This window comes from Lissotriton helveticus, chromosome 4_1 (genome assembly GCF_964261635.1).
Source record: "Lissotriton helveticus chromosome 4_1, aLisHel1.1, whole genome shotgun sequence".
Taxonomy (NCBI): domain Eukaryota; kingdom Metazoa; phylum Chordata; class Amphibia; order Caudata; family Salamandridae; genus Lissotriton; species Lissotriton helveticus.
Genome location: NC_136063.1, coordinates 507,824,460 through 507,852,313, shown reverse-complemented (window position 1 = coordinate 507,852,313; position 27,854 = coordinate 507,824,460). Strand labels below are relative to the sequence as shown.

Below are 27,854 nucleotides of genomic sequence, written 5' to 3'. Positions count from 1 at the left end.
GGCGGGAACAGACTGAGAACCCACACGAGCAGTGTGACATATATGTGGGGACGGCCTCAGCTGACAACAAGAACCACATTACTCAGGTACGGTTCGCTTATTTTAGCGCTGAACGGCACATTAGTGAATAGCCCTGCAGAAAGGTGCCCCCTACCTTTCCCCCCAGTCAGCTCCGCGGAGCGCGTGTTGGATGCAAAAGTGTTTTTGGAGTAGTCCGGAGCAGAATGGGGCATGCGTGTGTGTGGATAGGTGTATGCGTGCATCCCGTGTCTGAGGCGGGTGTAAGTTTGCCCTTGTGTGCACTTTTGCTCGTGTGTGTTTTTGCAATGTGGCCAGACCTGGACTTAAGTGGGTGTTTTGACAGTGAGATGATTGGTTAGCATGTGTGCTTTTGTGTGTGTGTATGTGTGGGAGTACGTTGTATTCCTTGCACTGGGAGGGCAGATGATGTCGCTGTGTGCGTGGGACTGTTTTCCCTGGCCGCGTTGTTCAGGCAGCGGCTCGGTTTCTTTCATTCACGGGAGGCCGACGCTGGAATTACACTGATAATGAGTTTAACTCTCTCAACTCTCAAAGCAGATGTGCTGGGTCCCTGTGCCTGCTGCCGGGGGGTGACGTCTCTGCTTTGTCCTGCTGCTCACACACACTCTTGTCCCCGGCCTCGGGAGACAACCCCTCTAGCAGAACACCATGTCTGTTATTGACTTGCAGTAGACTTGCTTTACTGCAGTCTGATTTACCTAAAAGAAACAGGACTGCGTTTAAAATGAAAAGTCTACTCATTGTTTGTTTCTTTAGTGGTTTTGTGGACCACTGCCTACCCTTCAAGGGCTTTTTTTATAGTCCCCCTCCCCTTGCTGCCTCCCTCACCTACTCTTAAAAAAGCTTTTGACGTTATTTTTTTATTTTATTTTACTATCCAACTTGTAGTGCTAAATAAGACAAAAGGTGGCGGCATAATTTATAGGACCATGCGTGTGTGGTGCACATGCCTACAAAACAACGTTGCAGTTGCATCATAGGATATTTTGTATTCCTTTTTTTTTGCCATGCTGCACAGCATGGCCACAATAATTCACAATCCAAGAAGTCCCAGAGTCAAGCTCTAGTGGCTTGGCCGCCAATGCGTCTTTCATCTCGTTATAGAAACATAGCCATTTCACTAGCGCAGTACATTTTATCTTCATAAACCTGCTTTTGAAGGTCAATTGACATATTTTTTGTACTCTAAATTATATACTGTGTTTTTTGGAAGGAATGAAAACTGAAAAGCACTGTCTAATGCAGATATTTTACTCATGAAGCCAAAAAACAATTTAAGAAGACGAAGGAAACAGCTTGCAAATTAAAAATATTAAATTATAAATGCTGTCAGTTTTTTTTTCTTAGGAGATTTTATTTTTATTGCAAGCATACATAACTTAAAAAGAACAACAAACAAGCATTTGCTATGCAATAGGTCTCGCATTTACGCAAGTTTAAGCTATTGGCATTGTAAATGACAACGCCTTTTATTTATGTTTTAAAAACCAAAACATAAATAAAAGGCAGTGCCATTTACAATGCAAATGTCTCAAACTCTAACAACTGCGAGACCTATTGCATTGCAAATGCTTGTTACAGAATGTTTTCTACCCAAGTATAATGGAGGAAATGCTGCCCACCTACGCAGGTCCTCTTTAAGCACAGCAACTAAATGGGAGGATATTGGGCGTATACAAGTAGACTACATTTGGTGTAATACTGCCTATCTGAAGGACATAACTTTTTTATGCTCCAAATGTGTTCTTATTGGACCATTAGGTTCAGTATATTCGACTTGACTACATTTATTTTAAAGCCAGAGATCATTTCATACTATTTCAGTAATTTCTGTAATCTAAGTATGGCGGTCCCTCGTCAGCAAACTGCATTATTTTATGCATGTTGATCCTAATTGTAAGCTACTTAGCCCCTTCTCTGCAAATGGTTCAAATCTGGGCATCAAAAGCAAGGCGTGTCAGGGGGCACCCCAGGCATGTGCCCCTTCTCAATGGAAGAGGGCAAAGAGTTCTTCAATTGACCTCCAATGTCAAAATGGGGCCTTTATATTTCATGAAGACCATATCTATTAAATCTGGACCAAATCTCTCCCTATCCAAGACCCTGGCAAAATAGAGTGAATCCATTAAACTGCTGAAACATTTATCCTTGCCTTTTGGACGAGGTGGATCACACTTCTGATGTTGTCATGTATTTGTCGGACTGATAAATCTGAACTGATATGGGTGTATTAAATCCAGAGGATCAACTTTTTTGGCATATACTTTTTTTGTCAACATTTAGTAGCGCTATAGACCAATACGGTGAGAAGAACTTGGGATCCTTCCTTTGTTTGTGTACACGGGTAATGGCTTCAGTCATCGTAGGTGTCACATCTTAATGCCAGGTGAAGTTATTATATGCTTTAGTCAGATATGGTGCCAAGACCATTATATAGAACATTCCTGTGTACCTGTTGTTCCTTATGCTCTGTTGATTTAAAGTGTTTTAATAGATGCCCTAACCTTTTACTTTGTTATGGGGGATGCTAAATGTTTTAGTCAAGGAGAGGAGCAGCATCATGTAGATACGCAATTTGTGCTGCTTCTTCGAGAGTGTCCAGAGTGTACAAGTGGGTGTAATGCCTACAATCTATCTCTTTCTTTTGTTATGAGTCTCCCCTTTTAGCATTTCTTTTGCAAAGACATTTGTCATTTTCACATGACCTACTCTTGACAAATGTGGCCCCTCTTTGTTCCCTGGGCATAGTTAGTTTGTTTTATGTGTAATAAGGTAAGTATGGCGCTGTTAGAGTCTATGGTATTTATCTGTCCCCTGTTGGATGTAATTAAGGAGACAATGTGATGGAGTGGCTTTATATTTTTTCGCCCCATGCATAGTTGATCTGCTAGTTCAGGCCTCGAAAAATCATAAAAAGGTTACTAGACCGACAGGTCTAGTGACTCGCATAATGTACTCAGCCTGACTATAATACTCCCGACCCATTAACTGGTTTCAAATTATGTGAACCAGGGTAAATATTTTAATTCACTGAGACGCCATTTTCTTCTTTATTACATATGAGAGAACCTTCAAATATGCGAATTCAGCATGTCTGCTTAAAAATACCCACTTTTTTCAAGATTTAACAGACTAAACGTTTGCTCCATATACAATACAAATCTAGCCACATATAGAATACACATGACCGCTGACTAGCCTCTTAGTTCAATAAACGCATTGTCTTCAGGGTGGGTGGAGGAATATTGGTCAAGTCCGGGTTTAAAAACTATCACCTTTAATAAATACTGACCTGAAGCATGAAGTGGTAGCGCACTTATTTGCAATCAGCAGATTTTCTATCAAAAAGGGACACAAAATTTCCCGCTGACATGGTTTTACTGATCAAACTATATAGTGTACAATGTTTGGAAATCGAGTAACTGCAAATGCTTGTCATTTGCAAGTCACCAAGTAAAGTGTTTGTTTTGCTCCTATTTCAATATTTGTATGCATCACACTTCTGATGTACAAAGTTTCGTAATTCCTGATATATTTTGAAATCACTGTACTATTACAAGCTGTTTAAATTGATTAGGGACAAAAAACTGACTGACATCTTACAGCCTTTTGATTTACAATGATTGCCAGACAGCTCACTTGACAAAAAAACTCTAACTGTAATAAGAGGAGGAAAAGTAAACACAATTTTCCAGGATAAGATAGGCTACTATTAGTAAAAAGGCAAATGGACATTTAACCTCTGTCCTTGAACAGACGGTAAATGTGTCAAGATAAAAACAAGATTTAAAGGCATCTTTATTGTTTGTTCACTTTCTGAATGAACAGAACACCAGTTCCTCCCAGCTTAAGTTCACTCGCCAGAACGGACGGGTAGGTGCTAAAAATAACTCGACCAGATCAAATCTGACTCGCCAGAGTGAGTGGGCATGTAGATTTTTTTAGGCCTGTAGTTATTTTAGCTTTTTTTATGCTGACCGTAGTCCATATGAAGAAAACCCATAATACTGTTTTGAAGGCATCCTACAGTCCCACCTAGGTCACTTCTCCTGTATGAATGCATAGTTCTCTTATGAGATCAGGGTCTCAGTAGTGATGATGTAATTTGCATCACACCTGTTCTTGAGTAGGCTTTCCCAATCTATCTCTATTGCTATCAATGCATGGTCAGATATGGTTAATGGATGAATTTTGGAGTGCATGTCGGGACTACTACAGCACTGGTTAGAAATACAAAGTTAATTCTAGAGCAGGTTCTTTGGGCGTAAGAGAAAAATGTATATTCTAATTGATGACCAAGATGCTCTTGCCTGATATCATGGATAACTAACTCCCCAATGCTGTGCATTAATTGGCTGGAGAAAGCCCCCGAGTATGGAGTCCCCCGTTATGTTTCATCTTTTGTGGCATAACATACAGACTTGAAATATCCTCGCAGAATAATGTCTCCCTTCGGAAATCCTACTGCCATACTTAGTAGGCTGACCAAGGAATGATCTTGGCCTGTATTGGGAGTATAGACTGCCATCATCAAGTTTTTCTTCTCAAGCTGGCCTTTAACCATTAATATCCTTCGTTCCTCCTCTTTTTTCATGTCGGTCTAAGTGAACGGTAGGTCCTTATGAAAGAACAGAGCGACTCCATTATGTGAAGTGTGGCATGAAGAGTATGATGTCTGAGGAAACAGTTTATGTCAAAATCTTGTGTGGTCGGTCTTTTCAAAAGGGTTTCTTGAAGTGCTACTAGAGCTTACCTAGTCTCTCACTCATGTCCACATTTTCACTACCTTATTGGAGGAATTCAATTGTTTTAAATGATAAATTACTACTTTAAACCTTTTATTTGGGGTGTCATTTTCCGACTGTGGTCTAGAGATACCTGGATCTGTCAAAAGGCATCCACGGTGGCAGCATCCTGTACTCCAGATAGTGACCGAGGTAGGAAAATATTTTTGGCATTTGTATATTGTAGGCGTGAGTTCCCTTCTTCCCCAAATACCACTCCCTACCTAAGTAAACTAACAATAAAACCTGGAACAAAACGCATGTTCTCCCAGTCCCTAGGTTCGATCTCCAATCGTAAGTTGCCAACCCAGACCAATAATCTGGTAAACACTTACACTGTTAGTTTGGACCTACCAGTGCGATACGCCCACCATTGCCCCTGCCCCGTAATAAATCAGTCTTCTAACTTGCATGCTAAGCTTTGATAAACTGTGGCTCAGTCTCTAAGAAGCATGATCACTACTCCTCCTTTGCTTCATTCTGCGCTCTACATCAAATTTCCCAGACACCCCATTACAGCCCTCGTTGGTATTGTAGACTCAATTTCTATGACGTTTTTAGAACACTTTCTTTAGTTTTGATAGTCATGAAATTTACCTAGGCAGTCTCTTGGCGCCCTAGCAACTCCAATGTGCCTTTCTCAAACACTATGCACTCTGTCCAGTTTTATTTGTGGCTGATCCGCTTTCAACACCGCAGCAAAATGGTCCCTCATAAACTGGTCTAGATTAGCAGCTTTAGGTCCTCCTTGAAAGCAATGCAAAGGGGTGTGGCCTCTGACTACCTCTCAGCAATCCAGCTGTGTGGGGCTTACTGCAGGTAACAGGGGTTTACATCCTTTACAACGCAACTTTTACCACGCAGTGCCTTTACGACGCAACTTTTACAACGCAAACCATTACAACGCATTGCGCTGGGGGGCGCTCTAGGATAGGGAATAAGTTTAATTTACTGTCCAACACCTTCCCTAGTGTCCACGGGGACTGGAGTTGGAATAGTAAATTAAACTATTCACTATCCAGCTCCCCAGTGCCCCAAAGAACTATGCATTGTAAAGGTATTCGTTGTAAATACCGCGTTGTAAAGGCATGCATGGTAAAAGTATGCGTTGTAACGTCATACATTCGGTAACATGAGGGCTAGTTGCACCCCAAGGACCCTCAAGAAGCAAGGGGACTTCATCCCCCAACCAATAGCACACCAGGAGGTGCGTTTGCAGAGTGGTGGAAAAAGGGGACGTGGCCTGCGACCACCTCTCATCCCACTGTGCGTGGCTTACTGGAGGTAACAGGTAGGCTAGTTGGCCCCTAGGGACCCCCAGCAGTGAAGGAGACTTCATCCCCAACCAAAAGCGTGCCAGGAGGTGCGTATGTAGAGTGGTGGACAAAGGGGGCGTGGTATCACAGCTCAGAAATCCTACTGTGTGGGACTTGAGGTAAAAGAAGGGGTTAGTTGGCCTCCAAGGACGTATTTCGGGGCTACCTACCCCTCATGTTACCTCCAGTTAGTCCCACACAGTGGGACTGCTAAGAGGTCTTTGGAGGCCACACACCCGTTTCTCCACTACTCTGCAAATACGCCTGGTGGCACACTACTGGTTGGGGGATGAAGTCCACTTTACTCCTGAGGGACCTTGGGTGCCAAGAAGCCCTCCTGGTACCAACGGTAAGTTCTACGCAGAGGAATTCCTGAGCGCTCCAGTGACTGAGTGTTTTTAAAAGTTTATGAGTATTACATAAATATACCAAGGTGTATTGGTGAATCAGTGGGTTTAAGGGTGACTCAGTGTGTGACTGACTGTATAAGTGAGTGATTAGGTGTCTCAGTTAATGTATGGGTGAGTGACTGGTTGTATGAATGTGTGAATCTGTCGGTCAGTTAATGTCTAAGTGGGTGTACGAGTGTATTAGTGGGTACATGAATGGCCACATGGGTGATTGATTGGTTGTCTGACTACATCTGGGTGTCTGTGTGTGGGTGGGAAGCGGTGTGTGACTGCCTCTATGGACCAGTGAGTGGATGAATCAGTGGCTGTAGGGAGTACTGTTGTGTGTGTGAATAGTTGTATGAGTGAGTGAGTGTCTGTATGGTTGTGTCGGTGATTGAGGGCAGGTGTCATTATGGGTGAATAACAGAGTATGTGAAAGGCATGAGTGATTGAATGTAAGAGTGGCTATATAGATGAGTGCATGCTTCTGTCAGACTGTATAACTGAGTGAGTATGTGTTCCTATTTCTAAGAGTAAGTAAGTGAGTGTGTAACTGTTTGGGTGAGTAAGTGGCTGTATGATTGACGGTTTACTTGCTTCTTTCTGCACTTCTCTTGCTTCTTTCTGCACTTCTCTTGCCTCTTTCTGCACCTGTCTTGCCTTTCTTCACCTCTTGCCACTTTCTGCACCCCTCTTGCCACTTTCTGCACCCCTCTTGCCACTTTCTGCACCCCTCTTGCCACTTTCTGCACCTCTCTTGGCTCTTTCTGCACCTCTCTTGGCTCTTTCTGCACCTCTCTTGCATCTTTCTGCACCTCTCTTGCATCTTTCTGCACCTCTCTTGCATCTTTCTGCACCTCTCTTGCATCTTTCTGCACCTCTCTTGCTTCTTTCTGCACCTCTCTTGCTTCTTTCTCTACCTCTCTTGCCCCTTTCTGCACCTCTCTTGCCTCTTTCTGTATCCCTATTGCCTCTTTCTGCACTTCTCTTGCTTTTTTGCACGCCTCTTGCCTCTTTCTGCACATCTCTTGCTTCTTTATGTACCTTTCATGCTTCTTTATGTATCTCTCTTGTTTCTTTCTGCACCTCTATTGCCTTTCTACACCTCTATTGCCTCTTTCTACACCTTGTGCCTCATTATGCACCTCTTGCCTCTTTCTGAGCCTCTCTTGCCCCTTTATGCACCTCTTGCCTTTTTCTGCATTTCTCGTTTCTTGCTGCACATTTTTTCCTCTTTTTGCACATTTCTTCCTCTTTCTGTACCTCTCTGCTTCTTTCTGCACCTTTTTTGCTTCTTTCTGTATTTCTCCTGCTTCGTGCTGCACCTCTCTTGCTTCATGCTGCACTTCCCTTGCCTTTTTCTGCACCTTTCTTCCTTTCTGTACTTTTCGTCCTCTTTCTGCACCTTTCTTCCTCTTTCTGCACCTTTCTTCCTCTTTCTGCACCCTTCTTCCTCTTTCTGTACCTTTCTTCCGTCTTTCTGCACCTCACTTGCCTCTTTCATCCCTTCCCTTTCTTCTTTCTTCACCTTTCTTCCTCTTTCTGCACCTTTCTTCCTCTTTCTGCACTTATCTTTCCTCTTTACAGGGACGTTAAAAACCTTAGAAATTCATTGAAAAAAACGACTGGTTTCAGGGACCTTGTAGTTTGAAATTAGCATTTAAAAAACATTAGATATTCACTGAAAAAACACAGGTTCCAGGAACATTATAGTTAGGCTGAGATTTCACTCATGCAAAACCAGAGAAATTCAGATGTTATAGTTAGCTGAGCTAACTATAACTTGACCCCCCCGCAGTGCACTGCTGAGGACGTCACATATTACATCATTCATGACACGGTCAGTGACATCACTGATGACATCTCAAATGACATCACTGATGACATCATCCACATAATCTCTGATGCACCTACTCACACCCCAATATAACTTTTCATACACCCACCCCACTCCAAATTTCAGACTACCATTCTTGAAATCATTGACACACCACGTACAACCCACTCACTGATAGATCTACACACACATCACTCACTCACCCATACAGGCAGTCACTCACTAATACAGCCGCTGATATATCTACTCATACACCGCCAGTTAACCATAGAGCTACTCACTCACCCAAACACTCAATCACACAGCCACTTACTCACCCATATAGAAGAAAAGACAAACTCACTACAGATACAGATACTAACAAACACTTACTCTCCTTACAGTCGCTGACACAAGCACACACTCGCCCATACAGCCACTCTGACAATCACTCACTCATACAGTCACTTATATACTCCAACACTCACATATTCTGCTTTCACATATGAAGTTACTCATCCATATACCACTGAGACATCCATTCACTCTACGACACAGCCATGTGCACACTCACTCGCCCACACAGTCCCTCACAGACGCACTCATGAACCCATACACCCAGGGATTCACCCACTCATACATCCATGTAGGGAGTCACACACACACACCCTCACCCACCAACACAGACACTCATGCAACCATACAGGTACTCAGACAAACAATCAATAACCCACATAGAAACTCATGAACCTACTCACCAACCCATGCAGCCACTTACACACCCTCTGGCAGACTGATACACACACTCACATATATTAGTCACTCGCCCACACATTCACTAAGACATGTTTAATAACTCACTTATATAGTCAGTCACGCAGCCACTAAATCATACATACAGACACTCACACACCCACTCATTCTTTAATACACCTTGGCATATAGATATATAAATATTTATAGATATATAGATATATAAATATATGATAACCACAATCCTGTAGTCGATCTCCTTAGCCAATCACACAGGTACGGACCACGATGTGGAGATAAGTAAATCCTTTTATTGCAGTTTACAGGTGCAAGTGCATAAATTCATCTAAGCAAGTGCCCAGCCTCATTCTTCAATACACCTTTGCATATAGATATATAAATATATAAACATATATAACAGTCAAACTTTTTAGAAACACTCGCTCACTGGATGATATCAGTGGTCATCAGTGATGTCACACACCATGTCATGAGTGATGTAATATGTGACTTCATCAGCAGTGCATTACGGGGGCGCTAATTATAGTTAGCTCAGCTTACTAGAACGGCTGAAATTCTCTAGTTTTATACTAGTGAAATGTCAGCCTAACTAGAATGTTCCTGTAACCTGTGTTTTTTTCAGTGAATATATATATATATATATATATATATATATATATATATATATATATATATATATATATATATATATATATATATATTTCGGGATGACATATTTCAGGGTGCAATATATATATAAATATTTCAGGGTGGGATTTATATATATTTCAGGGTGAGATATCTATATTTTTCAAGGTGAGATATACCAACATATTTCAGGGTGAGATATAGCAACATATTTCAAGGTGAGATATAGCAATATTCCAGATAGATAGATACACAGATGTCACAATTAACTAATGAATGACACTGAGATGAACAACCATAGCAGTGTGTTGTTGCAGATACTGAAAGAGCTTTGAAGTTGTCTGAGGCAGACAGGTGAGAAGACACACTCTCCAGGGTGTATCCATATTCTCCAACGCCCTACTCACTACTGTACTCCGCATTAACAGATGGCTTAATTTATTCACTCTAATTTTGGTCTGGGCAGAGAAGTCCTGTGATTGTGAATCAGTCATCTTGAAGCAGCTGTTTGCATCCAGTAGTTTACATAGGTATCCAATTTAATAATATGGGTGAGTGCACTGAAGCTTGAGCGAGCAACTAATACCAAGCTAAAAGAACCTCCGATCTAGCCCCCAAAAAATTTTACGTGCTGAACTCCTCCCACCAAATTGGCAATGATCATATTAATACCACTAACAAAGTTGTCGGTAAACTTATAGTTTAACACTGTGTGTTGCCCTTTCTAATCGCCATGCACAGCAGGTGTTATTATTGCTCAATTTATTGACCTTGGTAAAATTAAAGGTTGAGTAGCCTAGCAGAAAATTGAACTCGTAACCCAAAGGTCATAACAAGCATTGGAAATGCAATGGGTCTCGCATTAGGAAAGTTTTAGCTATTTGCATTGTTAATCTCAATTTTTATTTGTGTTGGTTTTGAAAATAGCTAAATTAATAGCTTTGTCATTTACAATGCCAATAGTTATAACTTTCACAAATGTGACACCGATAGCATTTGTAATGCAATGTGTTGTATTTACGTGACTTACATGTATTGATATTACAAATAACAATGTCTTTTAATGTTTTTAATTAATTAATACTTAACTGAAAGTTATTGTAATTTCTAATGGCAATAGCTTAAACTTTTGTAAATAACTTTTGTTAAGATTATGTTCAGTGTATTTTATTGTGACGAAAATCCAAGAACAGAAGTGAAATATTAACTTTTTTTGTTACATTTGTAATAAAGCTTGAAACATTGAGAGAACATATTTGAACCAGTTGTTGAATGGTTGCACAGATTGATGCTGTGGTGGCGCTGAGTGATGTTGTGGTGCCCCTGAGTGATGCTGTGGTGGTGCTGAGTGATGCTGTATGCTATGCTGTTTTGTTTTGCTTTCCTATGTTTTGTTTTGGTATGCTATGCAATGTTTTGCTATCCTATGCTTTTGATTTGTTATGCTATGCTATGCTGTGTTTTCTATGCTTTTTTATGCTATGTTGTGTTTTATTATGCTATGCTTTGTTTTGCTATGTTATGTTTTGTTATGCTATGCTATAGTTTGTTGTGTTTGGTATGCTATGCTTTGCTATGCTATTATATGTTTTGCTATGCTTTGTTTAGTTGTGTTTTGTTAAGCTATGTTTTGTTGTGTTTTGCTATGTTTTGTTATGCTGTGTTGTGTTTTGTTATGATATTTTGTTATGTTATGCTATGTTTTGTTATGCTATGTTATGTTATGCTATGCTATGTTTTGTTTTGCTATCCTATGCTTTGTTTTATTATGATATGCTATGTTAAGTTTTGCTATCCTATGCTTTCTTTTGTTATGCTACGCAATGTTTTGTTGTGTTTTGTTATGCTATGTTTTGTTATGTTATGTTATGCTATGTTTTGTTATGTTATGTTATGCTATGTTTTGTTATGTTATGCTATGTTTCGTTCTGCTATGTTTTGTTGTGTTTTGTTATGCTATGCTTGGTTGTGTTTTGCTATGCTATGTTTTGTTTTGTTATGCTATGGTTTTTTTTGCTATCCTATGCTTTGTTTTGTTATCCTATGCTTTGTTTTGTTATGCTATGTTTTGCTATCCTATGCTTTTTTATTGTTATGCTATGCTGTGTATTGTTAATCTATGCTTTGTTTTGTTATGCTATGCTGGTGAGGGTGTGTGAGGGTGAGTGAGAGTGAGTGAGAGTGAGGGAGAGTGAGTGAGGGTGTGTGAGGGTGTATGAGGGTGTATGAGGGTGTATGAGGGTGTATGAGGGTGAGTGAGGGTGTGTAAGGGTGAGAGGGTGTGAGGGCGGGTGAGGGCGTGAGGATGAGAGGGTGTGTGAGGATGAGAGGGGGTGTGAGGATGAGAGGGGGGTGAGGGGGGGTGTGAGGGTGAGGGGGGTGTGAGGGTGAGGGGGGTGAGAGTGAAGGGGTGAGGGTGTGTGAGGGTGAGGGGGTGTTAGGGTGAGGGTGAGGGGGTGTGAGGGTGAGGGTGTGTGAGGGTGAAGGGGTGAGAGGTTGAGAGGGTGTGAGGGTGAGGGGGTGTGAGGGTGAAGGGGTGTGAGGGTGTGTGTGAGAGGGAGTGGGTGTGAGGGGAAGTGAGGATGAGGGTGTGTGAGGGTGTCTGAGTTTATAATATCCACCAGACCTCACGTACAATTGTTGGTAATCTGCACCGAAAAACAACTCCGAAAAGATCATGAATGCACGCCATCGGCAAACTGAGCAATACTACTGGACGAACATCTGGCTGGGCGCAGCAACAACTTTCCACAACCACAGTAGTCATATCAGCGACGCTCCCAAGAACTGCATGCCATGCACCAGACTTCAAACACGCCCAAGCAGCTGGTTTCAGCTGCACCAGCCACACAGGTTTCAGTGCTAGGTTAACACTGTTTATTAGTTAGGAGTTTTCATTCGAACAATGTGACTCTAAAGCACAGGTCGGCAGAAGGGAACAGTAGACGCTTATTCAGTACTGGCAGATTAATTATGGAAGGATTTCGCCGATGCAGAACAAGGACAGTTTGTTCAAACTAACAAAATAATCAAAAAACAAATATTGCTCACAGCGGAAAAATAAAATAAAGTTACAAATGAACAGTCAGCATAACATGGGCAAAACAGTCCAAACAGGAAGTACAGTTTATTAAATCTAAATAAACTCTGCAGAAATAAGAGGGACCCACACAGTGCAGTCTGAAGTATTGCGTAATGGTGGGAGTGAGGAGTCAGAATGGCAGAACGAGGTACACGTGTGCTGTTAGATAACTCAGTTAAAAGAACTTCCCTTGGTTTTAGCACAGCTCTACCGCAGTACTGCAACCTACACCAAAGGTGCTAAACTGACATTTGCCAGGCAGAGGTAAAGCTCCATTTTCTGTGCTCCCGAGAAAGACGTGCCTTCAGGAGAAAGCAAAGTAGTCTGTTTCCTCTGCGGACAGATCACCTAACCTGAATTGAGGAAGCCAATTAGGCACTCCGGGATCAGTAAGCGGCCTCAGGTGACAGCCATAAAACGGAAGTCACATTCATGTGACAAAAAGATGGACCTGAAATATTCTGAATCCACCCAAGACTAATAAAATAGGATTAAGAACGCATTGGTTGGGGAGGAGCCTAGCTCGCGGCCGTGATGGTCGCCCTTTAGCTCGGCTCCCGCAGCCCTCCATCCTGACTGCCTATCCTGTCTTTTATCCTGTCCCGGGACGGCACACCTTTGGGGAATTGGAAACATAACGGCTTGTTTGTACTTACCATCTGACCCCGGGGTCTCGACGTGCAGTGGCTCCGGAGTTCTGGCCTCCGAGAGATCGGGGCCTCTGCGAGACTTGGACCGGGACCTGGCCGGTGGGATCCGACGGCTCTCGGCCCCGGCCGAGAGCGAGAACCAGTGTTGGGAGCCGATGTGCGAAGATCCCGGCGATCCTGACCCGGGCCTGCCCTGGTGGCCGCGCGGCCGACGTGGGTGAGAAGCCCCGGGACCTGATTCTGAGAAGGGGTCTCCCCCCGCCGCTGCTTTGTCCGGCGGCCCTGGTCCTCTGGGCCCGGACTCCGCTTGTTTGGGGCACCGGTGCTGGTGCGGGCGGAGACCCGTTTTGGGCGGACATCCTTTTGGCATCGAAGCCGCCCTTGCTGGGACCCCCGGCGCTTGTAAAGTCCTACATTTGAGAACTGTTATTTCCGGGGGTCCTCGTGGGCGGCGATTGGGCTGATTCACGAAATGGCGGCCGGCCCTCTGGAACGAGAGTCACCCTGTGGCGGCGGGCCCGAGTTGCCTGATTGTGTGGGGATCGGATCTGGTTGGCGTGAGCCGACAGTCAGAGATATCCTGGAAGCCTTCAGATCCCTGCACGCTTCCCTAGCCCCTGGCGTCTCGGTGGGTCCGCCACGATCCGCCGCCATTTTGGGCGGCCGTTTCTTCTTGTCGCCCTCTTGTTTCGATGCCTTCATTGCCTCACCCCCCTCAATCGACCTGAGTGTCTCCACCACTGATCGAAGATCGTGTAGTGTGCTGGTGACTTTGGGGCGCCCTGCTTTTCAAGGTTCGGACCCCGGGGATTCGGATGCTGTATTGCGACCCTGTTCGACATTGTTGCCTGACACTATGGGTGGACTCCATCCTGCGCCTGCTTCGATGACTTTGCCTGTGTTTAAAATTGGGACCACCTCGCCCGCTCCAGTGGCGCAACTGAACTCCTGTTTCTCATGGCTCCTGCTTCGATTGTTGATGCATCGATACTTTCAGTTTGGACTACTGCTCACTTGTCGATCTATCTACCCCCCACGTAGCTATGCTAGTCACCATTCCACTCGATTATATGCTGATTTCGTATTTAGTATGTGGTTGTACATTGCCATGTGGTGGGTGGGGTTTGTCGCCCGGAAGGGTTGGGGGTGAAATGTACGACTTCTGCTTGATTCCCGGTATGCGATTTCGTTGCACAATTGTCTCTGATCGTAGAGGGGTGGGAGGTCCCCTTCTCCTAATATTTTGTGGCGCGTGATGGGGTGTCGTCCTGGTTTGTTTTTGATTGTACTTGTCGGGTTGGGCGGAGGGCTGCGGCCTACCGTTTGTATTATAGTTATTCTGCTCCTCCCTCCTGTTTTCTTTTCTCCGCTTTTGTGGCCTTTTTGTCTCGTTTTTCTTTCTTTCTTCTTGCTATATTTCGGGTTCTGGTTTAGGGCGACAGGCACGCTGTTTGAAGGGTAGGCCATAGCCTTCTACAGGGGTGCAGGGTGGGACGGGTGGGTTGGGTTCTATTTTTTGTTTGTCTTCTGGTTCTATGGCCCTTTTGTATCTCTTTTTCGTGAGGCCGCATCTGTCCCGACCTCCTATGGTGTGTTTCGGGTGGGGATATGGCATTGTTACTCCTCCTGCTATATTTCGGCTGTCTTTCCTTCTGATCGCCGTGCCCCACTTGGGCCGCTAATCCTTTTGTCTCCTGTCCTCCCACCACGGGGAGCCGTGTCGGCGTGTCTTTTACCTTTCTTTTTTCATATTTCCTTATTCCCTTTTTATTGTTTGGTTTTTCTTCCCTCCATTTTCCTTTCCCTTCCTCTTCCCCCCCCCCCTACCTAGTCCCCCTCCCCCTTTTTTCCTTCCTGCGTCCCAGAGGGTACTGTGACGGGCGGGTTTTCATGCATTGTCTTCCGATCCCTCTGTCCTGGCTTGGTAGTGTCCCGGGTGGCGGGCGTGTTACGAAGATAATGCTCAGGGGCTGACTGTATCTCACATATCCTGATTTCATGACTGCATTGTGTTGTCCCCCTGATATTTTGCCCCACGCCCCCTTCTTAATGTTGAGGTTGGTTACGGGATGTCGGATGCCTCCGTATTGCAAGTGTGCCTGTCATACGTCCTCTCCCCTTATTGTAAAATTAAGCCTTATTTACTCCTGTGTTTTAGCCCTTTAATTTCTGTATTTCTTCTCCCCTATTGCGATTGTACGGCCTCTGCTTTGTATTGATTGATTATGTAATATTTGCCTGATGACACCTGACTGTTTTGTACACTGCGGCCGGCCGGCTTGGTTGTGGGCCTCCATTTGTCTTCTTTTGATATCAATAAAGGTTTTCAAAAAAAAAAAAAAAACGCATTGGTTTGTCCCATCAGTGGCCACATTTCCACCTCATTTAGCTTTTGAAAGGGCAATACACTTTGAAGAAATACAATCGCAGAATGAAGTAGAACAGATGAGTCAAGAAGATCCCGGTGTTGACAGAAGTGCAATCACGAAAAGAAAAATGGCCACACGGCCTAGCAGAGCAGTAGATCATACTGGGGAGCCAAGCTTAGGCACCGGATACGCTGGAGAGGAAAGCAGGATTAGAACAACAAGTTAATAATTAAATAAGGAGACAAGGCCGGCCTGGCGGCCGTGAAACTGAAAGCACGGCCGGCCGGCCGCAATCGCAGAATGAAGTAGAACAGATGAGTCAAGAAGATCCCGGTGTTGACAGAAGTGCAATCACGAAAAGAAAAGTGGCCACACGGCCTAGCAGAGCAGTAGATCATACTGGGGAGCCAAGCTTAGGCACCGGATACGCTGGAGAGGAAAGCAGGATTAGAAGAACAAGTTAATAATTAAATAAGGAGACACGGCCGGCCTGGCGGCCGTGAAACTGAAAGCACGACCGGCCGGCCGTGAAAGCTTTTGATCCGGCAGGCGGCGATGAGGGTGTGAAGCAGCAGGGGCTGCGGGAGGGAGGCTGGGCTGCCTTTGATGTGGTTATGCAAGGCAGGCGGCTGGTGGCATATGCCCGCGCTTTTAATGTCAATGCGCTTGAGCATTGAGCTTGAATTTCACGGGCACTGCAAGGAATCGCCATGGAATCGCAAGTTGGTTAAAGTCTGTTTAAGCCCCCATAGTCTCGCAAGCTCAATGCGCATGCGCATTGACAGGCGAGACCTAAAAATGTCAGCAAGTAGCACATAACTTGTTGAGGCATCATACGCGTGCTTAAGCAAGCTCTTGCGCATGCACAAATGTCAAGGAGAATTATTCATAATTGGGACTGCCCCGATGAAAGATACGCCAAGGGCATCAGTGAGGAGTCACTTAACAAGAAAGAGTAGCGACGCAAATAAATACAGATCGAATAATACCCAAATCCTGGTAAACAGTGCATTTTCAATCGCTCAGCAGTCTCAAGAAAGATGACAGCTATTTAAAGTGCTCAGATACCAAACTAGGATAGTACATTTCCACAAACAAATAACTTATGTCTTGTTTTGGCGCCTTGCACACAACATATGTTTTCAAGTATTTGCCCATGACACATAGATAGGCTTTACAAGATTCAAGAATATAAAATGAGTTTACCGTGAATTTTGCTCTTTCTTCCATCACTTCATATCCCAGAATGGTAGGTGTTGAGGGTCGCTCTTCGGCTGCGTCCTCTGGGTGTTCCGTGTCCCGGCAGTGGTATTCAATTGAGGACTCTGCCCCAGAGTATGTAGTCCTAATGAGGGGGCTATTACACAGAGAAGAGCTGCAGCTCATTTGGTCTGGTACGCTACTCTTCTTGAAGCTGCCTGTACTCGAGTCTTCCGGCGGGCCTTTGGAGGAGTTTGAGCTGGAGATGCTCCCCAAGGATGAACTTCTTACGCTCCTGGTTGCCGTGGAGCCAGAGGAAGATTGGGCAAATGGAATAGGCACAGGTACAAAAGGGGTCGCCATGCTGCATTTGAACAAGTCTACACAGGACTACTCAGTCCAAGTACTTTGTAGACAAGAAGGCAAAAAATCCATTTTTATAGTAACAAGACCTAAAGAGAAAAAAAAAAGGATTACGTTTTAGTATGTTCGTGCATTTGGGATTTTTCTACTTTACCATCTTAATTTGAGCAGGGACCGGGGAGGAAATGGCACATGTAGGAAAGTGCCCTCTTTTTGACTGGTATCTGATGCATTTTTGACAGAAGTGCACTGGGGTTCCTGCTTTTCAGGTCCGTAATGACCGATCTCTTTCCCTAAAACTGAACTGTTCCCCCAATTGCCTATACCACTACCCCCGCCCCCTGTAAGTCCCTAGTAAATGGTACACCCGGTATCTAGGGCAAGGGGCCTAAAGAGGGTCCCTAATGGCTGCAACAGGAATTGTGCCACCCGAAGGGCCCCTCAGCACCCACATGCAGACTGCCATTACAGGCTGCATGCCATGGTGCCGAGAACAGTGAAGACAACATGGCACACCTCCTGCGTGCCATGCCTGCAGACCCTGCATGCAGTATAGGTATGCTACACCTACAGCAGGCCTTACAACCCTAAGGCAGGGTGCACTATATTACTTATGTGGACATATCTGCTCACACAGATATGCCCTTGTGATGTCTAAGTTGGTTCTTAGTGGACGTGAAATCCATTTTGAGTACATGTGCTGAACACAGTTATTTACGAGTCCCCAGTTACACGATGGCTTCACTGAAACTAGGGATATTTGGTATCAAACATCTTGCATTAATAAACCCACACTGATCCAAATGATGGATTTATTAATACATGCACCCAAACGGCATCCCAGAGGTGCCCACTGAAAGCCTACTGACTACTAGTGCTCTGGCTGACTTGTGTAGACCAGCCTGCCATCCCAGGCAGATTTCTGACCCTCTGCAGGGGAGAGCCCGCACACTCTAAGGGCATACACAATGCCTGCTCTGGCCAGGAGGGTTTGTCCTCTCATCCAAGCGGGATGTCTAAGTGATCAGCATATCAAGATGGGATGCTTCAAAGGCCTCTGCTGCCTTTGATAAGCAACGCAAGGCTTCCCCAGAGAGGGGAAATGCCACCCCTTGCCCAGGCCCATTTGGCACCAAGACAGGCGGGAAAATTAGTTAGGAGGCGTGTGCCCTTCTCAGGCCAGTTCCACCACTAAGGTGAGGTGGGCTACCTGATGTGTACACAACTTTTAGAATTTCAACATTTTAGCTTTGGCGGAATTAGGCTCCCTGGATCAGGGTTATGACCACTTCACACGGGAAGTGGTCATCTAGAGGGTGTAGGCGCCTTAAAGTTAAGCAGCCCATGGCTATACTACCTGTCCCGCCCCTTAACGCCCCATAATTGAGTATTTAGGTGGCACCCTTGACACCAGGAAGTTAGATTAGATGGATCAAGTAGAAGAGGACAAAGAAGAGCAGCGAGAACTGAATACTGGCTTTGGGATTTCGGTGCCAAACCAAGCTTGCTTGCACCAAGGCTCGACAATTGTGACCAGTGACTCGTCCTGCAGTTGACCAGATTCCAAGAACCCCAGGAGACTGCCAGCCCTTCGCAAATTACCATAAATCTCTCTTGGAGTACAGGGGCTACTTCCATGCAGTCTGCAGGTACCAAAAAACAAAGTTTGATTCACCAAGTTGCCACTCACCGACCAGCCCGACACTCCAGCCCCCCAGGAAGAGGTGCCTGTGCTCCTGAAGGTCAAATCTGTCCCCCACTAAGTGAGAAGACACCAGGACCAACCGGAGCCCCACAGGACCTATACCAGAACCCTTGCAGCAAGCCAGGATCTTGAGAGACCAATCGGGACTCTGACTCCCAGACAAAGCAGTCATTGAGGAACGTCAGCACCACAGAGACCCTCTTCCAGAGTGGCCCAGCTGTCCCGATTTTGCACCCTCAAACGGCGAGACCGACGACCGCAAGGCCCTATGATGCACAGTGCCCAGCCGGCCTTTCCACTCTGCACTAGAGTGCCTCAGCCCAGGTAAAGACAAACCAACTGTGCTTTCTTGTACCCAGGACCCTTGTGACCTGAGCCCCCACAACCCCGCTCCCCATCGGGCCTGTCCAGACGTAGCACGCACAGCTACCAACCCGGCCAGCACTTCTGCACCAGGACGCCCCAGGGCAGGTAACAAGTAACTGCTGGCACTTTGGACCATGTTTCCCTATGGCCCCAAGTCCCGAAGGAGATCCCAGAAACCGATCACAAATATCTGTATGCAACCTATGCCTTTTCTCCCATAGAGAAGCATTGCTGTGTAAAGACACATTGAATGGAACTATTTACTTAACTGTAAAAATTCATATTTTAAAAAGTACTTACTTTATAACGAAGTTCTTGGAATCAAAATTTACATAAAAATAAGACTTTTTATTCTAAATTGGTCTCTGTTTTTTTCTTGAGCATATTTCTCATTTATTGCCTCTGTGAGAACAACAAATGCTTAGCACTGACTGCTTGCCCACACTATCACAAAAGCGAGCATTTGGGGTATCATTTGTGCCTCTGTAAACCAATTGACGTTTGCCTGGACTCTTTACACAGTGTACCTCTTTTTGCTCCTCTCTATAGCCTCTTCCGTGCATCGGACGGACCCCGGCTGTCTGACGTCACAGTGGGCATGTGCATCGGACAGCTGGGGGCCGTCCGATTGCGCGCGCGTGGAATTCTCCCACACAGCGGGGAAATGTGTGTCGCATAGAAGCGGATAAAGAGCCAGCTTCCTACACACAACAGGACATAGTTTTAAACTGTTTTGCACATATGACCAAAAAAGCACAAATTCTTGTTCTTGCAGCTAAAGCCCACTTTGTACATCTCAACAAAGTGTGAGGAGAGCAGCACTTATAGTTCACACTTTCTAAACACTATTGGTATGAAAAACTGTTTGCAGGTATAATTACAGAAAAGCACTTACATCGGGGGTGATATAGGACTAATACATTAACTGCAAAAATGCATGTGGAACCTGCGGGTCATGGTCATGTCTTTAAGGTTTTGATAGCCAGTGCAGCTGTCGCCAGACAATTATGTGACCATTACTATAGAGGAGCTTTGGCTCCGCCCACATGTTGGGTAGCAGAGTACATGTTTTGATTGGGCAGAAGTTGTGTGCTTCCACAAAAAAAGTGCTTTGCCCTCCTCGCAGGTGTGATATTTTTTTTGTATCCAGCAGCCTGAGTTTGAACTTTTAGCAGCACACACATGGTATTGTCATGGTAATTAAGCATAGTGTTTATCTTGCTTAGTCAGCAGCACAGAGGGGAGAAGGTCAGTCATTAACCTACATGGATATTTATGTCTGGCTTGACAGTGCAACTGACACCTGACCATTATTATTCTACAGTTATTTGCTTCCACACAAAAACATATTCCGTCCCATATTATTTACTTGTAATGCTTCACATTGCCATACAACATTCCTTTACGGCTAGACCCATCGGCATTGCCAATACGTGTTTCTTTATCCTTTTGCAGTCAGTAAAACCATTACCACTGGGTTGAGTAACAGTACCTAATCTCAGCTCTTAGAGAAGACAAATCGTTGTGTCCAATAGGTGTACCGTAAATATGTACAATTATTAGAACACTCTCTTTTAACATCAGGGGACTAGTTATCAGACCAAGTAGACATACTTCTGCAGTTCTTGCCTATGTTGAACACCGTAATGCATACTATTCAGAGGCAGGAAGAAAGCACGTATTTAATAACAGGCTCAACAACGGGTATATTCATGAAGAAACAAAGTCAGCTCCTGTTCGAAGTCAAGAGCAAAGAGCGGAAAGAACAGAGCCTTGGCTGCTGCATCTCCCAGTCTTGTGGTTAGTCAGACACTGAAAATAATACACCAACCTTGGCACAGGCATGCATTGAGGCTCTGATTTACGAGACAAAATTACAGCACAAAGGCATCGAGATGAATCACGGGGTGATATCAACATTAAACCTGGACAAAAGAGAGCAGTCAGAGCTAAAGAGAACTGTATGTTTACAAAGCACCATTCATTTCTGCAAAATCCGAAGACACTATCCAATTACAGAGCATTAAAACCCCCAACAGCATATAATATTTGTTAGTGCGGACCATGTAAGCCTCTGAGCCTCACATGCCAGCAGGTTTCATGATCCTTAATAAATTGCACCTCAGCCACCAGGCTTGCCTTTAACTTGCTAAAGCATGCAGAGAATAAATGCGCCTTCATCGCAGAAATGAGGCATGCTCTTCAATGCGTCATGGGGACTGCTCGACCTGCATGGCGTTTCCAACTAAATTAATTTTTTACATTCCTTATTTTACAAATAAATTGTCGCAAAAAGTACATGCACTGTCTACTGCTTAGCGGTTGTCAAAAATAGTGCTAAACCAATGCTGCCCAAACCGTAGGTGGCAAAAGTCCAAACAATAAATAAAGATGTCTTTAAATCCAGGGGCGGCTCCTCCGCTAAGGCCGCCGTCCCCACCTCCCACTCCTCCACCCTCATTCCCTCCCAACCGCTACTGCTTAAATTCTGCAATTAGCTTGTCACATTTGCTGTGATTAAAACACGCAGGTCAAACATCAGGCTATGGCTTCTGACAAACAGCTTCTTTTTGAACATGAAGACAGGTGCTTACAAGCTCATCCCACTTTGCAGTCAGAGAAAGTAAAAGTGAATTATCTGACAATCTTACTGGGGTACAGGTAGCGTGAAAGGTAGGATGTCCGTTTCTTTAAAACACAACAAAATACAAATACTTGTAAATTAACTGTACACATTCAGCAGTTAGAAAAGCAACAAGCATTGGCATAGCCAATAGGTCTCGCTTTTGAGACCTTATAAGTATTTAATTATCCAGCACGATATCCTTGGTGCAACAACCCTAACTGTTGCATGGCTAAACACTTATAAGGGGTATGTAGGACAGGGTTTACCCAAAAGTCACTGGGACCTGGGTCATATACAGTACAAAAGGAAAGGGTCCCAGTGTTCAATGACAATGAGTATAACACAATTTAAATAAAATTAGAGATGCAATTCATGGGTCTACAAAGTTTAATTCACAGTGTAGACGTGTCAGGATAGAGTATCCAACAATTTTCAAATTGTAAAGCGGTTGATCAGTGCCCAGGGTGGGGGAGGGTGATAAGGTGAGGTTGGTGCAGGTAGGGGACAGTGAGCAAAAAACAGACAATAATCTGCATCATTAACACATAGATTGAAATGTCACAAAAGAATAAATCAAGTGAATCATTCGAAAAAACACATGTCCCTGATAGTTCGTAAATGTCACAATTGCGGGCACAGGGACTGGAATGTAGAATGGTTGTCTACGTTTCGACCCACTACGTTGCAGGGATTAGTGGGACCCTTGCTGCGGGGTCTTCATCAGGACGAGAAGAGGGGCTATCAACCTATTAATAATTAAGGATGGGTGTACGTTAGTAGGCTATTTATCATGCGAGTGTAAATCACATTAGTTAGGTGGGCACACACTGAACATGGAAATACGAGCATACCTATCTGATTGGCGCTCGTCATCATTGTTGGGAATTCTGGATTGAATCCACGAAAAGGGATAATTGTTCCTATAGTTAAATAAAGGGGATGTATCAACCATAAGTGAAGCTAGAATGGAATATAAATTAAAAACAGAATACATTATGTTGGAAAAATTTTTTAGTACATCGACAAAACTCACAGATTGTAGGCTGCCAATCATGTGGGGGCCGGACCGTTGCGGGCCCTGGGACGTGCGTTGATCAAGACTGAGGTTCTGATTGAAAGGAGATAGGCGCGTCAAGGTTAAAACATTGAATTGGAATTAACCAGTCACCTAACCCATCTAAGGTGTAAGGCACGCATAGGCGAGAACATTGACTCACCGAGGGTTAGTTCGCGATGTCCCCATGGGGGTCTTGGGCGTAGCGAGTGAATCTCTGGACGCCTGCTGACGAAGAAACGAAAGGCGATGTCAGTGCTTAATTAAAGGAGTCGGATTGATATGGGTACTCGCGTTTGGTGAGCGGGTAGGCTTACCTAGTGGAGTGAATCCGTTGCGCGTCTAAGGAATCGGGACAGTCAGTCGGGCAGACTTCCTGATTGGGACTGTTGTTATGGTAGCGGGACCACGTGACCCATCGTGGATGATGGCCAGGGTGGAAAGACTGCCGTAAGGTACTAGTCACAGAAATTGAGAAAACCGACCCTGAAAATGGTCCGTAGTGTAAAGATTAAATATAGATGCTAAAGAGAGGGGCTAATAACAATAATTACAAAAATTATATACTGATAATGATTAGTCCGCATAACGCTGGGAATCGTATCACTGGATTTGGTAGTGATAAAAGAATTGTCGACATTGTGGAAATGGATGGGCGATTACCAATAATTAAATAATAAGTGAGAAATTGCCAATCAATTAACAATGAGTGGAAGCCCGATTACGGACATGTAGCAGGAAATCCGTTTGGCATTATCTGGTTCGAATTTTAAGAAAATGGTAACACAATCAAGGATGTGCCAAGGGAGAATGTCAACACTATCAGGGATGTGCCCGTGTTCGCTTGCAGAGTTGAGTCCATTTGAGGTTTGGTTGGTAAGCGTTCACACAACCAATAAAACACAGGACTCCTTTGCCCTTATTTACAAATTAAAAGGTATCTATATACATTTAGACAGCGTTCAATAGTACTATCAGAGTAAAGTAGTTCCATACAGAAAAATCAACAATACATTATTAGCCATAGGTGTACCTGTCACATGACGGTAAAACCTGGTATGAGATGTAAATGAAAGTTTTTAGACCATATAGCATAACTTCATAGGTAGGCCACTATTAGGGAGTGTGAAGGGCATGAAAAACTTCGATCAGATTAGTGGGATTACCAGATCATTACTAATACTGAGTGTCTGAAGAATGTCTAAGGGGTCAGGTCAGTGTTCATGGTTATAAGGCCAGTGTAGCTAGCTGGGAAAAGGAGTTATCAAGTTCATTAAGACCAGATTGGATGGAGTCAAAGAAAAACATCCATTTGAGCTCCCGGGTGTTTAGGATTGTGGTAATGTTGCCTCCCCGAGGTCCAAGCATTGCTTTTTCAAGTATCACCCAGCGAAGATTGTCTGGTGAGTGCGAGGCTGTTTTGAAGTGGTCAACCAGAGGTGCTCCTTGAGTCTCGCATCTGATCCTGCTCATATGCTGGAAGATTCGAGCTTTTGCCTTTTGTTGCGTTTGACCAATGTAGATCAGGTCACACGGGCATGTGATCGCGTAAATGATGTTGTTGGTATTGCAGTTACTAAAGGTCTTCAGAGGAACCTTGAAATTTTTGTAGAGAAATTCCTTGGTCTGTATCGTGGTGTCACATGCTTTGCAGTTGCCACATCTGAAATGGCCGATTGTAGGTGGAAGATTCCACATGGATGTTAGTGTTGGTTCAACAGGGGTCGGCAGAAGAGAGCGCACCACAAAGTCTTTCACACTTTTAGCCTTTCTGAAGGCATGTAGTGGAGTAGCTATTTGATTAACATCATCAGATATTAATTTCCAGTGGTGGTTGACAATACGTTTGATTATGTTACTTTTTGTCGAGAAAGTCGTGACACAAACCAGGCGGTCTAGGGCCTTTGTGGCCGCTTCTTTGTGAATTAGTAGTTCCTCACGAGGATAGAACCAAGCTCTCTTGCGGGCTTTGGTCACCAGTCTTTTAGGATAACCGCGTTCTTTCAGGCGGCTTGCCAAATCTTCAGATTGTTCAAAATAGTGTTCTTTATTCGAGCAGTTACGACGGATTCGCAAGAATTGCCCGAAGGGCAAATTGTCGCGCAGGGCTCGAGGGTGGTGGCTACTGTATTGAAGTAGAGAATTCCTTTCGGCCAGTTTCCGGTAAAGTTTTGTAAGTAAGGTACCTCCGTTTTCAAAAATGGTGATATCTAGAAAATCCACACTATGGTTATCTGCTTTGTAGGTGAATTGGAGGTGGGGTAGTTGCTGGTTCAGCCAAGTATGGAAGGACGATAGATCATTCAAATTACCATTCCAGATGATTAAAATATCGTCGATATATCTCCTCCACAGAAAAAGGCGGTCTCTAAAGGGGTTGAGCGCACCAAGGACAGTGTCTTCCTCAAAAGCTGCCATATAGAGTATGGCCACATCCGGGGCGAAGGGCGCCCCCATCGCCACTCCTTGTGTTTGGAGAAAAAATGTGTCTTTGAACATGAAGAAGTTCTTTGTCATAGCTATCCGGAGTAGCGCGATGATGAATTCCGTTGGTACCTGTACTGGTGCTGGTCTGGTTTGTAGGAATCTTGTTATAACTGCAAGCGCTTCCTGTTGAGGAATGCATGTGTATAAGGAGACCACATCGCAGGTAGCAAGCAGTTGATGCTGGGAATCAAATGGAAGATTTTCTACAATATTAATCGTGTGGAGAGTGTCCCTGAGGTACGTCTGAGATGCTTCCGCAAGGGGTTTTAAAAAGTAGTCAATATATCTCCCCAGTGGCTCGAGGATGGAGCCACATCCCGAGACGATGGGACGACCAGGTGGATCCTCCATACTTTTGTGGATTTTCGGGAGAGTGTAGATCGTGGCCAATCTGGGGTGTTGTTGGTTGAGGTACTCGAACTCGTGCTTGGATAGAAACCCTAGTTCGTATCCTTCCTTGGTTAATTCCAGAATTTCCAGAGCTATTGCCTTCGAAGGGTCAGATCTGAGTTGTTGGTAACTCACCCCATCGTGCAATTGTCGATTGATTTCTGATTCATACTTAGAGACGTCTTGCACAACAATCGCTCCGCCTTTGTCCGCGGGCTTAATAACCACCTCCGTGTTGTTCGCAAGAGATTGGAGTGCTGTTCTTTCAGATCTGCTGATGTTGTGTTTAGTGAAGGATTTTTCAATTAGCGCTGCATTGACATCCCTTAGAACCACGGCCTCGTATGCAAGGATTTCTTTGACTCCATCCAATCTGGTCTTAATGAACTTGATAACTCCTTTTCCCAGCTAGCTACACTGGCCTTATAACCATGAACACTGACCTGACCCCTTAGACATTCTTCAGACACTCAGTATTAGTAATGATCTGGTAATCCCACTAATCTGATCGAAGTTTTTCATGCCCTTCACACTCCCTAATAGTGGCCTACCTATGAAGTTATGCTATATGGTCTAAAAACTTTCATTTACATCTCATACCAGGTTTTACCGTCATGTGACAGGTACACCTATGGCTAATAATGTATTGTTGATTTTTCTGTATGGAACTACTTTACTCTGATAGTACTATTGAACGCTGTCTAAATGTATATAGATACCTTTTAATTTGTAAATAAGGGCAAAGGAGTCCTGTGTTTTATTGGTTGTGTGAACGCTTACCAACCAAACCTCAAATGGACTCAACTCTGCAAGCGAACACGGGCACATCCCTGATAGTGTTGACATTCTCCCTTGGCACATCCTTGATTGTGTTACCATTTTCTTAAAATTCGAACCAGATAATGCCAAACCGATTTCCTGCTACATGTCCGTAATCGGGCTTCCACTCATTGTTAATTGATTGGCAATTTCTCACTTATTATTTAATTATTGGTAATCGCCCATCCATTTCCACAATGTCGACAATTCTTTTATCACTACCAAATCCAGTGATACGATTCCCAGCGTTATGCGGACTAATCATTATCAGTATATAATTTTTGTAATTATTGTTATTAGCCCCTCTCTTTAGCATCTATATTTAATCTTTACACTACGGACCATTTTCAGGGTCGGTTTTCTCAATTTCTGTGACTAGTACCTTACGGCAGTCTTTCCACCCTGGCCATCATCCACGATGGGTCACGTGGTCCCGCTACCATAACAACAGTCCCAATCAGGAAGTCTGCCCGACTGACTGTCCCGATTCCTTAGACGCGCAACGGATTCACTCCACTAGGTAAGCCTACCCGCTCACCAAACGCGAGTACCCATATCAATCCGACTCCTTTAATTAAGCACTGACATCGCCTTTCGTTTCTTCGTCAGCAGGCGTCCAGAGATTCACTCGCTACGCCCAAGACCCCCATGGGGACATCGCGAACTAACCCTCGGTGAGTCAATGTTCTCGCCTATGCGTGCCTTACACCTTAGATGGGTTAGGTGACTGGTTAATTCCAATTCAATGTTTTAACCTTGACGCGCCTATCTCCTTTCAATCAGAACCTCAGTCTTGATCAACGCACGTCCCAGGGCCCGCAACGGTCCGGCCCCCACATGATTGGCAGCCTACAATCTGTGAGTTTTGTCGATGTACTAAAAAATTTTTCCAACAGAATGTATTCTGTTTTTAATTTATATTCCATTCTAGCTTCACTTATGGTTGATACATCCCCTTTATTTAACTATAGGAACAATTATCCCTTTTCGTG

General features: G+C 44.3%; 1 protein-coding gene across 6 annotated transcripts in view; it reads right to left on the bottom strand.

Moving 5' to 3' along the window:
- SNX16 (sorting nexin 16) overlaps positions 1 to 27,854 on the bottom strand; it is a 249,202-nt gene that overhangs the window by 184,966 nt on the left and 36,382 nt on the right. For all 6 annotated transcript variants that reach the window (XM_078687097.1, XM_078687099.1, XM_078687101.1 and 3 more), the window contains exon 2: positions 17,059 to 17,504. In XM_078687097.1, the coding sequence (XP_078543223.1) occupies positions 17,059 to 17,415 (357 nt within the window). In that variant the 5' untranslated portion in view covers positions 17,416 to 17,504. The remainder of the gene's footprint in view (positions 1 to 17,058; positions 17,505 to 27,854) is intronic.